Below are 16,545 nucleotides of genomic sequence, written 5' to 3'. Positions count from 1 at the left end.
TTAAAATTAATAAAAACATAGTATAATATATACATAAATAAATAAATCGTTCAAGTATAAAAAAAAAAGTAATTTATGTAAATTTTTTTTTATCCAGACGAATAACTCGAATTTCATTATTTGGTAGGTTAGCTTCTACTTAAAAAAACAATTTTATTGTCTCCTTTTAAGTCCCTTAACATATAATTTTGTTTTCATCCCTTCCTAAGTTTTGTTGATTTATTAGACATGTTTTTTTTTACTATTTTGTATAAAACTATAATTTATATAATTAAATATATATAATATGTAAAGAAGAAAATAAATAAATAAATAACAAAGAAAATATTAATATATAAGAAATAAATATAAAAAATAAATAAAAAACTAAACATTATAAAACTAGTATAAACCATGTATAAACATAAATAATATATATAATTACCTTTTTCATTCCTACCTTTAGCATCAATATTTAATTTAGTCTTTATGTCGGATATTTTTATTAAGTCGCACGTGTCAAGTAAATTCGGAATTAAAATAATATATATAGATAATGTTTTTTCATTCTTACATTTAGCATCAATATTTAATTTAATTCTTATGTTGGATATTTTTATTAAAGTCAAGTAAATTGAGAATTAAGATAATATATGTAAATAATGTTAAATTTAGATACAAATTCATAAATAATACTATTTTTTTTAGTGAAAAATATTGCACATAACAGCAGCAAAAAATTTAAAGAGATCAACATCAATATGAAACCCTAATTCCTTTGTTCAGAACACCTTGAGGGTTTCTTGAGAGAAAAAGGAAAACGTTAATCCCCTTCTGACTTTGCCAATTGTCTCTGAGTGCGCCAGATGTATTCAAAACACTTTCTTCAAAGCACTTTATGCATTTGTACACGTGTCTTGCAGACAATCAATCATTCACGAAATAGTCTTCTTTGTGTGCCACGTTTTAGGTTTCTTCTTTTAGTAAATAATTATTTTAATTTATTTATTTAAAAACTGTGGTGATGACACATGGCAAAAGTTTCTAATTATGTTTATTAAGTATACATAGATTTGGCTCGGGCGAAGTAATAAAATACTGTTGCATCTTCACCACGTAAAGGTGGTGGCTACAAATATGTGCGCAGATATGCATATGTTGCCACTTCAAAAACCCTCCCACCATATTTAACTCTGCTAAAACTGCATGTTCTTAATTCCTTCCTCAATTTCCATATATATCTTGTGTCCCATATTCAGGGAAAATAATTGGATCTTTTCAACCACATGAAAACATCGGCAAAACAAACTGAAAATGCTTTTGTTTCTGGAAAATAGTTACTAGGTTCTAGCGGTGGCTGCAGTAGGGTTAAAAGTTCTATTTGTTTTGTTATTGGGTCCGGTTGAATGGAGGGTGGGGATAGTTTCAGAAATGGTAGTTCATCCATTTCGAGGGACAATGCAGATATCTTCTCAAACTCATTGCACAAAGAGGATGATGAAGAGGCTCTCAAATGGGCTGCCATTCAGAAACTTCCCACCGTTTCGCGTATGAGGAAAGCTTTGTTCACTTCATCCGAAGGGGAAGTGAATGAGATTGATGTGCACAAACTTGGGTTGCAAGAAAGAAGAGTTTTACTTGAAAGACTGATCAGAACTGCTGAAGAGGACAATGAGAAGTTTTTGCTCAAGCTAAGGGAACGAATTGATAGGTAAGACTCCCATTCTCTTTTGTTCCTGATTCTAATGAAGTTGTGTTTGATAGAAATGCACTCATGGTGGCTTCTCCTCCTCCTATTTTGCTTCCTTGGATTGGATGATATCAGAGTTGGAATTGATCTTCCGACAATAGAGGTTCGGTTTGAGGACTTGAATGTGGAAGCAGAAGCTAGTGTAGGAACTAGAGCTTTGCCTACCTTCGCTAACTTCATGGTGAATATTGTGGAGGTGAGTATTGGTACCAGCTTTCATATTTAGTAGAACATGCACCTTGACCTTACAGAAGGAGTTCTAACATGTTGAATATTTGGTTTCACTTATTTTCGTTAAAAGGGTATGTTGAACTCTCTTCATATTCTACAAAGTAGAAAACAACATATACATATTCTCCAGGATGTCAGTGGAATAATAAAGCCTGGCAGGTAATGAAAGTGGTGTTCTATATATATAAAGTGGTAATTAACCAGCACCTTCGGAACCAATATAATGTTTCCATTTCCTACTGTTCAGAATGACATTACTTTTGGGCCCTCCAAGTTCTGGAAAAACCACACTATTGTTGGCCTTGGCAGCAAGACTTGATCCAAAGTTAAAGGTTGGGGCATCAAAGAAAATAATTTTTTTTTTCGAAAAATATTTCTTGTTTTTTCTCTATTTTTTTTAATCTTGGATCTCTAGGTGATTTAGTGTGGTTTCCTGATCAGTTTTCTGGAAAGGTGACTTATAATGGTCATGCGATGGATGAGTTTGTACCCCAAAGAACAGCAGCGTATGTCAATCAAAATGATCTTCATATTGCAGAGTTGACGGTCAGAGAAACCTTGGCCTTCTCAGCAAGAGTGCAAGGAGTTGGACCTCGTTATGGTTAATCTGCAGCATGAATAATTATTTTTTGTTCATGTTCAATGTTCAAAACACATGCTAACATTATACGTGTTTTGATTATGTGTATACATTTTGGCTTTATGCAGATTTGCTTGCAGAATTGTCGAGAAGAGAAAAAGAGGCAAATATCATGCCTGATCCAGATATTGATGTCTACATGAAGGTAACAAAGAGTACATCACTTGTAAGGAATGTGTTTTTCCCATTTGACTTTCATCCCTAAGCCTTTTTTATATTGTTGTTTACTGATAGCCATTCAAGCCAAAGACAGAAGTATGACAGCTTAGCAATGTTACTATAATGCCCTGTTCAATTTTGGACATTCCTCTCCTCTTCAACTTCTTGCTATTAATTGCAAAATTTTTCTTCCAGAAGGGTTCTTTTGAAGAAAACATAAGTGACAAATTAGAAGAAATAGAAATAATGTGAAGATAAAGAAAGTAGAAAAGAATAATCTCAGATTTAACTTAGAAAACTCTTCGCTGGAAATAAAATACGGGAAGAGGACAAACAATTCACCATATTGAAAAAATAAAAACAAACTCTCTAAAGAAACACTTCTTGTATTTCTTTTGTGGTATATCTTACAACTGATAGAGTCCTAAGGTTTAGGAATCTTTTCTAGAAAAATCTTCATTATGGCCTTAAAGCCCCACTAACAACATAATAAAATTTCACTCACAACTTTTGACTTTTCATCTATCAAAACTCCCATTCTTTTATTTTCTAGTAACTTCTAATTTTAAAATCCATAAACTAACATTTAAAGTTTATTCAACAAAACTCCCCCATAAACTTAAATGTTTCTACCATCCATCATGCCAATCCTCTTCTTGTATTTGTCGAAAAGTACTTTCGGTAGCGGTTTTGTGAAGATATCCGCAACTTCATCCTGACTTGCCACATGCACCAATTCCACACTTCCTTTCTTCACATGATCACAAATAAAGTGAAAACGTACATCAATGTATTTGCTTATTTTATGGTTCACTGGGTTCTTTGCCAACTCAATTGCTGATTTGTTGTCAACTTGAATCACGGTTGCATCTAGTTGCTTTAGCCCCATCTTGCTCAACAAGTTTCTAAGCCATATCACATGACATACACACCAAGATGCTGTCACATATTCAGCTTCACCCGTCGATAACGTCACGATCGGTTGCTTCTTTGAAAGCCAAGAAAATGTTGTGTTGCCCATAAAGAATACATATCCCGATGTACTTTTTCGATCATCTATGTCTCCATACCAATCGCTCTTAGAGTAACCCACCAACTTGTAATCTTCTGCTTTTGAGTAGAACAATCCGAGTGATACAGTACCATGGATGTACCGTAGAACTCGCTTCAACGCCTTCCAATGTGAGTAAATCGGTTCCTCCATGAATCGACTTATGATGCCGACACTTAATGAAAGATCCAACCTCGTGCATGTGAGATAACGAAGGCTTCCTACCAAACTCCGGTATCTACTTGCATCGACACATTCTCCTCCATCGAACTTTGAGAGTTTTGCACCTGGTTTCATTGGTATTGATATTGGGTTGCAATTTTCCATCTTGTACTTCTTCAAAATCTCTTTTGCATATGTCTCTTGTGATACAAAAGTACTCATCTTTTCTTGTCTAACCTCCAAACCAAGGAAAAACTTCATCAATCCCAAATCTGTCATCTCAAATTCTCGTCTCATTGTGCCCTTAAACTCTTCTATCATCTCATTATTGTTACCCATAAAAATAAGATCATCAACATAAAGAGCAACAAATATCATGTTACCTCCACTGTTCTTTGCGTAAAGAGCATGCTTGTAAGGACATTGCTTGAACCCGTTCTCTTTGAAGTATGTATAGATACGAGTATTCAATGCCCACGGTGCTTACTTTAACCCGTAAAGTTCCTTCTTCAATTTTAGCACCTTCTTCTCTTCTCCGATTTTCATGTACTCGGGTGGTTGTTCGATGTAGGCTTCTTCTCCAAGCACACCATTCAAGAATGACGACTTGACATCCTTTTAAAATATCGGTCATTTAAATTGAGCTTCTTGGGAAATGAGCAATCAAATAGTCTCCGTTCTTACAACGGGAGCAAACACCTCATCGTAGTCGATTCTCTCCTTTTATATGTATCCATTCACAACAAGTCGCACCTTGTACCTCTCTATCTCGCCTTGAGCATTCATCTTTTTCTTGAATACCCACTTCACACCAATGGGCTGACTTCCCTCTGGAAATTTTGTTAACTCCCATGTGTTGTTGCGGTCAATCACTTTAATCTCCTCATCCATGGCAGTTTGCCACTTTTTGTCTCGCACCGCCTCTTCAAAGCTGATGTTTTCTGCATCTGCCAAAAGACATACAAGGTGTACCTCATTTGTCGAATCATACAAATCTTGCAAACTTCGCATTTTAGGTTGTCGTGTGGTTCATCTTCATCATCGGTAGTTTTGGAATTTTTATTTGTCGGTGCAACGACGAATGATTCTCCAACTTCAATCATAACCTCTGAAGAATTGTTCCAATCCCACTTGCTTGCTTCATTTATTCGCACGTCATGACTCACCATCACCTTCTTGCTTATCGGGTCAATGAGCTTGTATCCTTTTGTCTTCTCATCATACCCAATAAAAATATACCTTTTGCTTTAGTCTTCGAGCTTCAATCTTTGTTGATTTGGTATGTGTGCATAAGCCACAGTACCAAACACTTTGAGATGAGAAATTGTCGGCTTTTGTCCGCTCCATGCTTCTTGAGGTGTTTGATCATCTAACTTCACATGTGGACATCAGTTTTGCACATAGATGGCGCATTGCATAGCTTCTGCCCAAAATTCCTTTGGCATCTTTTTGCTCTTAAGTATTGATCGAACCATGTCGAGAATGGTCCGGTTCTTCCTCTCACCACACCATTTTGTTGAGGAGTGTACGACGCGATTAGAAATTGCCTTATGCCTTGCTCCTTGCAATACTCCATGAAAGTCGTCGAAGTATACTTGCCATCTCTATCGGATCGTACAACTTTTATCTATCTATCATTTGCCTTCTCGACCATCACTTTGAACTTTTTGAACACATCGAATGCCTCAAATTTTTCTTTCAAAAAATAAACCCAAGTTTTTTGTGGGAAATCATCGATAAAGGCAATGAAATACCTTTTACCGCTGAAGGATTCTAGAGTAATTGGTCCATATATATCAGTATGAATCAATTCGAGAGGTTGCTTAGTCCAATACTCAGCCTTCTTTGGAAATGAGGTTCTCACATGCTTGTTGAGCACACATTCTTCACAAAATTTTCCCTCATACCATGTGGGTAGCCCGTGCACCATATTCTTCTTCGCTAACTCTTTTAGGCCACCATGATGTAGGTGACCAAAATGGAGATGCCACAACGATGCCTTATCTTCTATGTTGACTTGCAAACATTTTTCTCGTATGCTTCTCAAATTCAGCTTGTACATTCGATTTCTTGCCATATCGATTCAAGCAACCAAACGCCCTTGCTTGTTCTTCAAGTGTAGTAGCCGATCTTTTAAAAATATTGAGTAACCTTTCTCCGTGAGTTGCCCCATACTCAAAATGTTGGTCTTGAGGTCTGGTACGTAATAAACATCTTGGAGTGACCCAATTAAGCTATCTTTTTGTAAGTAGCAAACCGTACCTCGGCCTTGACCTCACTTTGATGCATCTCCAAATGACACATGACCATCTTCAATCTTTTGCATCTCTTTGAATAGGTACTCGTGACCACACATATGGTTGCTTGCTTCCGAGTCGAGGTACCACAGAGTGTCATTGTTAACGCTGACTTCATTTTGAGCCATCAAGGGAATACCTTCATTCATTTCGTCTTCCAAGGCTAAGTTCGTTGTCTCTTGTATCTTTATATCGTATCGATAGTCTTTTGCAAAATGCCCCACTTTACCACAATTATAACATTTGTCGGAGTTGCAATCCTTTGCATAGTGACCATATTTGTAACATTTGTAGCACTTGATGTTGGAGTAATTTGATCGACCGCCTCTTCCTCGACCACGTCCTCTTCCACGCCAATTTGGTTGGCTCGACTGTTCTTTCTCCTTATAGTACCCTTCATGACTATTTCCTTTACCATCGCGACCATTTTCACGATTTCCATGGCCACGCCCTCTACTTTGAGAATTTTGATGACAGAGTACCTTTTCGTCTTTTATCGACGCCTTGGTTTGAAGTGCTTTCTCGAGCGTTTCCTCCTCCTTCTTCTTCTTTCGTTGCTCGTGTGCCTCGAGAGAACCGACAAGCTCGTCAATTGTGAGCGTCATTAGGTCCTTTGACTCTTCTATTGCGCACACAATACTCTCAAAATTGTCGGTTAATATTTCCAAAATCTTCTCCATAACTCGTGCATCGGTCAACGTTTCACTATTTCGGTTGAGTTGATTCACCACAGTTTGCACACGCGTGATGCAATTAGATACACTTTCCGACTCATACGGCTCAAAACAACGTGTAAAATGTCGCCTTATCCTTTGATCGCGTCTCTTTCAACATCTTGGTTTGAGCCGCCGTATAATTCGTGGTATCTGTTGGTTCTTCGAAACCTTCTTCGACCACCTCCCATGCATCTTGAGAACCGAGAAGAGCTTTCATTTGAATGCTCCAGTTATCATATCTGGTCACCTTCGTTAATCGTGGTAGCGATATTTGACCGTCACATTTGTCATTGGCTTTGATACCAAATTAAAAAAACAGACAACCACTCACTTGGATTTTCTCTAAAGAAACACTCTTCTTCTTGTATTGTTTTCTTTCTGTGGTATATCTTACAACGACATCCTATTTATAGGCTTTAGGAAGCTCTTATAGAAAAATCTTCATTATGACCTTAAAACCCCACTAACAACATAATAAAATCTCACTCACAACTTTTGACCTTTCTTATATCAAAACTCCCATTCTTTTATTTTCTAATAACATCTAATTTTAAAACCCACAAACTAACATTTAAAGTTTATTCAACACTATTGAAAAAAACATAAGTGATAAATTAGATATACGAAAAGCAAAACAAAGAAGTAACTAAATAAAAATAATGTGAAGATAAAGAAAGTAGAAAGAATAATCACAGATTTAACTTAGAAAACTCTTCACAGGAAATAAAACACGGGCAGAGGACAAACAATTCATTATATTGAAAATTGAATATATTATTGCATATAAAGATCCTAGCACAAGAGCATACTAAAAAAGTTCTCAAAAAAAATTAGGGCACCAACTCTAAAAGTTGCCATCTCAACTAGTTATAGGTGAATCATCAGTTTCTTTTTTTCCATACAGATATTAACTTTTTTTTTATCAGCAAAGAAGGAATAAATGTAAAATGGGACACTTCAGGGGTGTCCCAACCCGTATACATCAGATAGGTGCTCCTAAACGGGATGAATTGAGTTCAACTAACACATTCAGAGCACCCAGAATCTACTAAACAATCAAACCAAAAAAGCTAGTAGAAGCAAAATTAAAAGCAAAAGAGCACTTTCCAATATAGTGCCAATTAACTAAAACATGGCCACAACCAGCGGTATGTCACATTCTGATTGCCCCACACCTGGATGAAATAAAAGTAGTTCACCACCCACAATCCAAGATTCTAGCAGCATAACCTGTTGGTATTATGGCTGCATCAAGAAGGTTGTTACCGACATCTAGACTTCACAATCACCTCTCCTATGCTTCACCTATATCAGTCCTACCTCCATACCATCCACCACCTGATAACACTCATTTAGGCAGGATAAGCTTGACATTTGTGATCCATGGTTGCCTCAGAACCTTCCAAAGAATCAGCCCAACATTCCATCTAAATTATATTTTGCCCCTGAGACACCCCTATACCTGCACCTGCAAGAGACTCATAAAACCTGCACCCAAGACTGGTCCAAGCTGCACTTTCCAGTTTGACATTAGCAACTCCTAAGATACTCCTTTGCAAGACCCGTCAAAGAAACTCTAGGATTTCGTATATCCCAGCAAAGATCTACTCTCCGCTCCATATTACCATCAAAGTTGATATGTTGGGAGCCTCCATCTGTCTACCCCTTCTACTCCACTTCACCTTACCTCAAACCACGGTCCACGTCAAACAGAACCTACTCCCACGATATTTTAGCTACTGTGATTCTCCATACTACTAAGCCCTTCTCCTCAACTTCGCCTTGATACAATCCAAAGTCCACATTATCTACCCGCTCTCTCTTACCTTCCAGCCATAGCAACCTCTCGTTCGTGGGGCATAACAACACCAGTCATACATCCCTCATTTAAGTACAGAGTTGTAATTACAGAGCTATCAGGTATTCCACCCATGAGTAGCATGTTAATAACCCAACAACACATGTCATCTATGGTGCCACTCTTCTTTTGATGACCTCCAAAACTCAGGATTCCTTTTCATCATCTTTACTTCTTTTGACTCATATTCCACTCACCACTCTCTGCCTCCACTCAACATATATATTACAACGCAGCCTACCAGACCCAGATATAGAGAATTGTGTTGATAACAAGGACCTTTCCTCAATACATTTCTCAACTCTCACAATCTGTACTTATTGCTTTCGTACCTGAATCTTTGTACTAAGATCATGCCAGCTCCTCCAGGGACAACACCGATGCACTCCTCAATAGAAAGGAGATCACTTACTACCTAAAGATAGAATTTGAGATTGACTTTCCATCCTCTTCTTCCAAAAATTACCTGGACCAAGACAACAACGTGGGATCATCTATTCTGAACCCCAAATGACCCCTTAGTCCTGCTCCCCGTTGGTACACAGACCCTTTACACTCCATCACACTTAACCACCCCACCAGCTACTGCACCACCTATGACCTCCCACCCATAGAACCACCCAACACCCGTGCAGCCAGTCCACATAACAACAGAAACCCACCCAGCACCAGCACACCAACCCTTTTATTTAAAACTAGTAATACATACCATTGGATTCAAAACCCAATATGCAAAACAGTAATTAACATTATGCGCTTTATGCTTCGTCCATAACCACGACTTAAGCTGTGCGTTCTGGAACACCTCTTCCGCATCTACCACACCTTGGTTGAACACAACTGAGTTCCTATGCTCCCATATACACCAGACTATATTTGCCCACACCCCTTTCCACACCAGGTTTTGTTTATTACTGCTTTGGATCAAGTGGAAACTCTCAAAGTGGGTTAAGCAGTCATTGTGTTGGACAGAAAAAATTCCAATCCATCTATAACACAAGGCCCACACACTCTGGGCATGTTTACAGTCCAGGAAGAGGTGTTGACACGACTCTTCCTCGGACTGACACATAGCGCATACCATAGAGTCCAGCATCACCCCTCTTTTCCTCAAACACTCTCTAGTGGGTACTCTACCCAACATCACCCTCCATGCTGTGATCACCACATTAGGGAACGTTTTAGTCTTCCATAGATACTTGAAAGCATCAATCTGTGGGCTCCTATCAGCTTTAACTAGGCATTCATATGCAGACCTCACCGTAAAACTTCCGATTCATCGCTTTTCCACACCCGGGCATCCTTTCTATCCCTTTTTACAAAAGCACTAGATATAACTATACCAAGTTCATTTTCTAAAGGAATCTCCCATTCAAATCTTACAGATATTAACTGGTTGTCCTTTTGACTCTTAATACTCAGGCTGTAGCAACGGAAGGCCAGAAAGAAAATTTGATAACAGATTACGTCCTAAGGGTATAAAATCTATTCTTTCTAAAGCTTCTCCAATCATCGTGATCCACTCATTACAATATTTTATTTTAATGTCTAATTTGTATTTGCAGATTTTAGGACTGGAGACATGTGCTGATACAGTTGTAGGAAATACAATGTTAAGAGGGATCTCTGGTGGACAAAAGAAACGCCTTACAGCAGGTAAACCAAAACTTCTTTTCTTTCAATCACGAAGTCTACAACTTTACATCACTCAATTAAATGAATGTATGTGAGAAGTTTAATCATTATAAACTTATTAATGCAGGAGAGATGCTGGTTGGACCAGCTAAAGATCTATTCATGGATGAAATATCTACTGGTTTGGATAGCTCAACAACCTTCCAAATTGTGAATTCACTCAAGCATTTTGTTCACATTCTCAAAGGAACCACAGTCATCTCACTCCTGCAGCCAGCGCCCGAGACTTACAATCTTTTTGATGACATTATTCTACTCTCAGATAGTCATATAGTGTACCAGGGTCCCCGCGAATATGTGCTTCAATTTTTCGAATCAATGGGTTTTCAATGTCCCGAGAGGAAAGGTGTGGCAGACTTTTTGCAAGAAGTAAGTGTCCTTGAGTATTGTCTCAACAATGTAATCTGTCTGCACCGGTATAAGAGAGTTTTATAAATTTAGTTGTGACCATTGATTAATATGCTATAGGTAACATCAAGGAAAGACCAGGAACAGTACTGGGCACACGAAGATCAACCTTATAGATTTGTCAGAGCGAAAGAATTCTCCGAGGCACTAAAGTCATTTCATGTTGGGAGAAGCCTTCGTGAAGAACTTGATAGTGAATTTGACAAGTCTAAGAGTCACCCAGCTGCTTTGACAACCAAAAAGTTTGGAGTGGGGAAATGGGAACTGTTAAAAGCTTGCTTATCTAGAGAATATTTACTTATGAAGCGCAATTCATTTGTTCACACCTTCAGGCTGAGCCAAGTAGGATTGGAAAATAGAACGGTTCATTATATTGTCGTGTCATCTAATGCTATTATTGTTTTACTCATAGCTTCTCCCTCCATTTAGGTTGCTGTAATGGCATTTATTACCATGACCATCTTCCTCCGGACTGAGATGCGCAGAGACTCAGTGATTGATGGCGGGATATATGTCGGTGCATTGTTCTTTGGCTTTATTGTGATTATGTTCAATGGACTTGCTGAAATTCCCATGGTTGTTTTAAAACTTCCTGTTTTCTACAAGCAAAGGGATAATCTGTTTTTTCCTTCATGGGCATATGCTCTGCCTGCATGGATCCTAAAAATCCCTATGACTTTTGTAGAAGTTGCCGTTTGGCTATTCCCAACCTACTATGTCATTGGATTTGACACAAATATTGGAAGGTAAAAACAACTTTGTGTTGACACATACTCAACAACCATGCTCGTTGATCTTTCTAGTCTCATTTTCTATCTTAATGCAGATTTTTTAGACAATACCTAGTTCTTTTAGTGGTGAACCAGATGGCTTCCGCATTATTCCGATTTCTTGCAGGAGTAGGGAGGGAATTGAATGCAGCTTTAGCACTTGGGTCATTTACAGTGACCTTCCTTTTTCCTACGAGTGGTTTTATTCTATCAAAAGGTACCATAGATACAAAATAGACCAACCCCATGCTTTCCATTATGTTCTACACTAACAATGCACCTTTGTCTTCTTTATGGTTGCAGGCAACATAAAAAAGTGGTGGTTATGGAGCTTCTGGACATCACCTATGATGTATGGACAGAATGCTATGGTAAATAACGAGTTCCTTGCGGAGAGATGGAGACATGTAAGTTTAAATAATATATACCTGTATGTCTTCTTTATTATATAAATAATATGATATCTGAACATAATCTTTTATTATAGGTTCTAACTAACTCTTCGGAGCCTCTTGGAGTCGAAGTTTTAAAATCACGGGGATTCTTCATCCAATCATATTGGTTTTGGATAGGCGTTGTGGTTTTGATTGGATATACATTACTTTTCAACTTTGGCTACATCCTTGCTCTTATGTATTTGAGTAGTGAGGGTCTTCAGCTTAAATATTTAATAAACCATATGAGGTAAATCTACCTATTAATTTGATAAAATTGATTTTGCAGCACCTGGGAAGCGACATGCTTTTATATCCGAAGAACCTGAAAACAATGAGAAAAATGGTGGTAGTAATAAAGGTACTTCTTCTCTTAACAACAGATAACATAGTCAACTCTATATTGCTAATAGTTCATTACCAATTCACATTACATTTAATTGATAACGCTGGAACTACTTCATAGTGAGACAAAGTATATGTGGAAATACATCTTCTCATGCTTTTCCGTCTGGCTATAGAGGAATGGTTCTTCCTTTTGAACCACATTCTATCACCTTTGATGACGTAACATATGCTGTGGACATGCCACAGGTAATGTAGAAACAAAATTAAACCATTCGAAAAAACATGCATATATTGTGAATTAAAAATTATCAAATACTTGCAGGAAATGAGGAACCAAGGACTTGTTGAGAATAATTTGGTTCTTTTGAAGGGTGTGAGTGGATCCTTCAGGCCAGGTGTTCTCACTGCTCTAATGGGTGTCACCGGAGCAGGCAAAACAACTCTGATGGATGTACTTGCTGGTAGAAAAACCGCAGGATATGTTGTAGGGAATATCACAATCTCTGGGTATCAGAAAAAGCAAGAAACATTTGCAAGAATTTCAGGATACTGTGAGCAAAACGACATCCACTCTCCTCATGTTACTGTGTATGAATCCTTGCTTTATTCAGCATGGCTCAGATTGTCCCCAGACATCAATGCTGAAACCAGAAAGGTTGGTATCTAAATTTTATGTCTTTGACAGTCATTCATGCTAATTCATTGTAGTTTAACAAAGGCTGCCAACTAGTTTGAAAACTTGAGGTTGCCATGAAGTAACCATTTCAGTAATTCTGCATTCTTGTCTAATGTGGCTTAGAGTTTGCAAGCAAATTTTCACAGTAATTTGTAACCGCCAAAACCAAAATTAGAATCTATTACCATTCATGATTGGAATTATTAAGTCCTAAATAACAAAGGAAACAAAATTATAAGTGTTTAAACCAAAAAAAATACCTCGATGTTTGACGCTGATTAATGGTTGCAGATGTTCATTGAGGAAGTCATGGAACTTGTGGAACTGAAACCACTAAGGCATGCATTAGTAGGGTTGCCAGGTGTTAATGGTCTCTCAATAGAGCAACGTAAAAGGTTGACAATTGCAGTTGAACTTGTAGCAAATCCTTCCATAATATTCATGGATGAGCCAACTTCTGGGCTAGATGCAAGAGCAGCTGCTATTGTCATGAGAACGGTTAGGAACACGGTAGACACTGGAAGAACAGTTGTTTGTACCATCCATCAGCCTAGCATAGACATATTTGAATCATTTGATGAGGTGAAACAAAATCAGTACAGCAACTTTATTCTGCTTTCCGTACCAAGTTTCTAACCCTTTTGTCACGACAAAATGCAGATTTTTCTAATGAAGCAAGGGGGACAAGAGATATATGCGGGGCCACTTGGACGTCGTTCTTCCAATTTAATTAGTTACTTTGAGGTGAAAATATAAATGCTATGAAAATTAGGAATTCTGAACTCATGTTTTGCTTCAAATCAATCTTCATGCTAAAGTTTCACTCATGCACACTTTTATTCTGTAGGAAATCCAAGGTATCGGTAAGATTAAAGATGGCTATAATCCAGCAACATGGATATTGGAAGTCACAAGTTCAGCAAAAGAAATGGAATTGGGGATTGATTTTGCTGAGGTGTATAAAAATTCAGAGTTATACAGGTATTTCCAGTTGTATAGTGTAATAATAACTACAGACTCGAACAGATAGAGGCACTTAAAAGGTCTAAAAGTGCTATAATGTTATGTTTGTTATTAGAATTATTTTCAGTTCAGAAGTAAAATGGTTGCTGATATATGGTCTTTGTTATTTCCCTCAGAAGAACTAAAGCACTTGTTAAAGAATTGAGTACTCCATCTTCTGGTTCGAAAGACCTTTATTTTCCTTCACAGTACTCAACTTCATTTTTCACCCAATGCATGGCTTGCTTATGGAAACAACATTGGTCTTATTGGCGCAATTCTCAATACACTGCTCTAAGATTTCTATTCTCCACTACCGTAGCTGTTTTTCTTGGAAGCATGTTTTGGAACCTTGGCTCCAAAATGTAAGATCAAACAAAAAACTTTGACATTCTCATTTGTTTTGTTGCGACTATTTCATCAAACATAAAACTTCCCCATCAATTATTGCAGTGAAAAGCAACAAGATCTTTTCAATGTCACGGGCTCCATGTATATTGCTGTTCTCCTGCTTAGTATGAAGAATTCTAGTGCAGTGCAGCCAGTAGTTACTGTTGAACGGACAGTCTTTTACAGGGAGAGAGCAGCTGGAATGTATTCAGCTTTTCCATATGCTTTTGCCCAGGTAAGCAATTCCACTCTCTAAATACATGTCTTTTATTTGAGTGTTATTTGATCCTAAATCATAATCTTCACAACACTTGATATAGAAAATGAAGGAAAAATATGTAGATCTCAATCACTGATGAAAAGCCAACTGTTAATATTATGTATACATGCATAAAAATCATGAATGTGTTATTAATTTATTCATTAAGTTTTTCGTCAACAACCAAGATTAGTTAATCTCTAAACTCTAAAGAAAGTAACTCCTTAAGAGGAGTCAAATCCAAAGCTAATTGATAACTTGTCTGTCTTAGTAATTAAGGTGATTATCATCAGGATTTGAAATTATTACTTCTATTTACTTCATTAAGAGTGAATAATTTACCTCTGCATTCCTTCTTTCTAATCTATATTGCTGTTGCAGGTTCTGATTGAGCTCCCATATGTACTTGTACAAGCTGTAGTCTATAGCATTATAATTTATGCAATGGTTGGTTATGAGTGGACTGTGCCTAAATTTTTGTGGTGCCTATTCTTCATGTACTTTACCTTCCTGTACTTCACCTACTATGGAATGATGGCAGTGGCAGTGACCCCTAACCTACCCATCGCCAATACAGTTTCTTCAGGATTTTATGCAATGTGGAATATCTTCTCAGGATTCATAGTCCCACGGCCAGTAAGTTTCGTCTTCCTTTCATATTTAGTGCTCAGTAGATTCATACTCTCTAAACATATTCCTTTTTGGCATGGTCTACCAGAGGATCCCAGTATGGTGGAGGTGGTGCAGTTGGGCAAATCCAGTTTCTTGGAGTTTGTATGGATTGGTGGCTTCACAGTATGGAGATATAAAGCAAAGCCTTGAATCCAGTGATGGGACAACAACAGTGGAAGGCTTTGTGAGAAGTTACTTTGGTTTCAAGCATGATTTTCTTGGAGTGGTTGCAGTTGTGATGGTTGCATTCACAGTAGTTTTTGCATTGGTCTTTGCTATATCAGTGAAAATGTTTAATTTCCAGCGGCGCTAGAAAACCATTCAAGTATTTCGTACAGAAATGTTCATCGTAACATTTGTAAGAAAATATCTTCATAGCTCACTACTGTAATTTTTTTATTTATCAATTAAGTGTATCATAAACAGTTTAAATAGTTTCCTAGAAATCACAGTTGATTCCGAAAAGGACGAAAGAGAGGATAACTCACTCTTAAAATGATACTAACAAAAATGAAAAAGAAAAAAAAAACTTCATTAATATCACAGTAAAGTTGTTGTTATGATCCATCTTTCCTTTCTTTCGGTCTAAGTTGTGCCATTCATCTCTCACCAACCATGTTGAAACAATTTTCTCTGTTTTTTTCCATTGCACCAGTGTAACCTTGCCTTATCTTTTCCATTTTTTCTTCTTGTTGTTTTTTGAAAAAGAACACAAAACACAAAGAAAAGAAAGTAGAAACTTACACTACAATAAAATCATCAAATAGAAATCAATTTTTTTTTATCAGCAAAGAATTAAATTAATTAAAATGGATACTATACAGGGATCCCAAGGCACCTCTTCCCTTTCTAAGGGAACTTAGTTTCTAAATGGTATCTCATTAGAGATCTAGCTCAGAGTCCAACCCGTTTATAGATAATGTTTACAAATAAAGAGGATGATATCTACCTATATGGCACCTCTTCCCTTTCTAAAAAAACTTAGTTTGTAAATGATATCTTATTAGAGATCTAGCTCAGAGTCCAACCCGTTTATAGATAATGTTTA

The 16,545-nt window shown here is 37.2% G+C and overlaps 1 protein-coding gene across 2 annotated transcripts; it reads left to right on the top strand.

The window, feature by feature from the left end:
- Nucleotides 1-1,130: 1,130 nt before the first annotated feature.
- On the top strand, nucleotides 1,131-15,962 carry LOC137814342 (pleiotropic drug resistance protein 1). 2 transcript variants are annotated; one of them, XR_011081633.2, is made up of 24 exons: nucleotides 1,131-1,690; nucleotides 1,805-1,925; nucleotides 2,031-2,119; nucleotides 2,208-2,292; nucleotides 2,402-2,561; nucleotides 2,669-2,745; nucleotides 10,266-10,319; nucleotides 10,409-10,499; nucleotides 10,606-10,907; nucleotides 11,007-11,288; nucleotides 11,376-11,692; nucleotides 11,773-11,933; nucleotides 12,020-12,123; nucleotides 12,204-12,360; nucleotides 12,440-12,511; nucleotides 12,617-12,744; nucleotides 12,821-13,153; nucleotides 13,466-13,756; nucleotides 13,835-13,918; nucleotides 14,022-14,155; nucleotides 14,314-14,541; nucleotides 14,630-14,801; nucleotides 15,367-15,461; nucleotides 15,544-15,962. XR_011081633.2 is itself a non-coding variant. In XM_068617030.2 (24 exons), the coding sequence occupies exons 1-24, from the start codon at nucleotides 1,386-1,388 to the stop codon at nucleotides 15,808-15,810; spliced, it is 4,269 nt and encodes a 1,422-aa protein (XP_068473131.1). In that variant the 5' UTR covers nucleotides 1,132-1,385; the 3' UTR covers nucleotides 15,811-15,962. The 2 variants fall into 2 exon arrangements, 1 of the variants encoding a protein (XP_068473131.1); XM_068617030.2 differs by having other exon boundaries at nucleotides 1,132-1,690; nucleotides 15,207-15,461.
- Nucleotides 15,963-16,545: the final 583 nt, after the last annotated feature.

This window comes from Phaseolus vulgaris, chromosome 1, assembly GCF_051622355.1.
Source record: "Phaseolus vulgaris cultivar YP4 chromosome 1, ASM5162235v1, whole genome shotgun sequence".
Lineage (NCBI taxonomy): Eukaryota > Viridiplantae > Streptophyta > Magnoliopsida > Fabales > Fabaceae > Phaseolus > Phaseolus vulgaris.
Note: the sequence above shows the minus strand (reverse complement) of the source record. Positions and strands in the feature narration are given on the sequence as shown.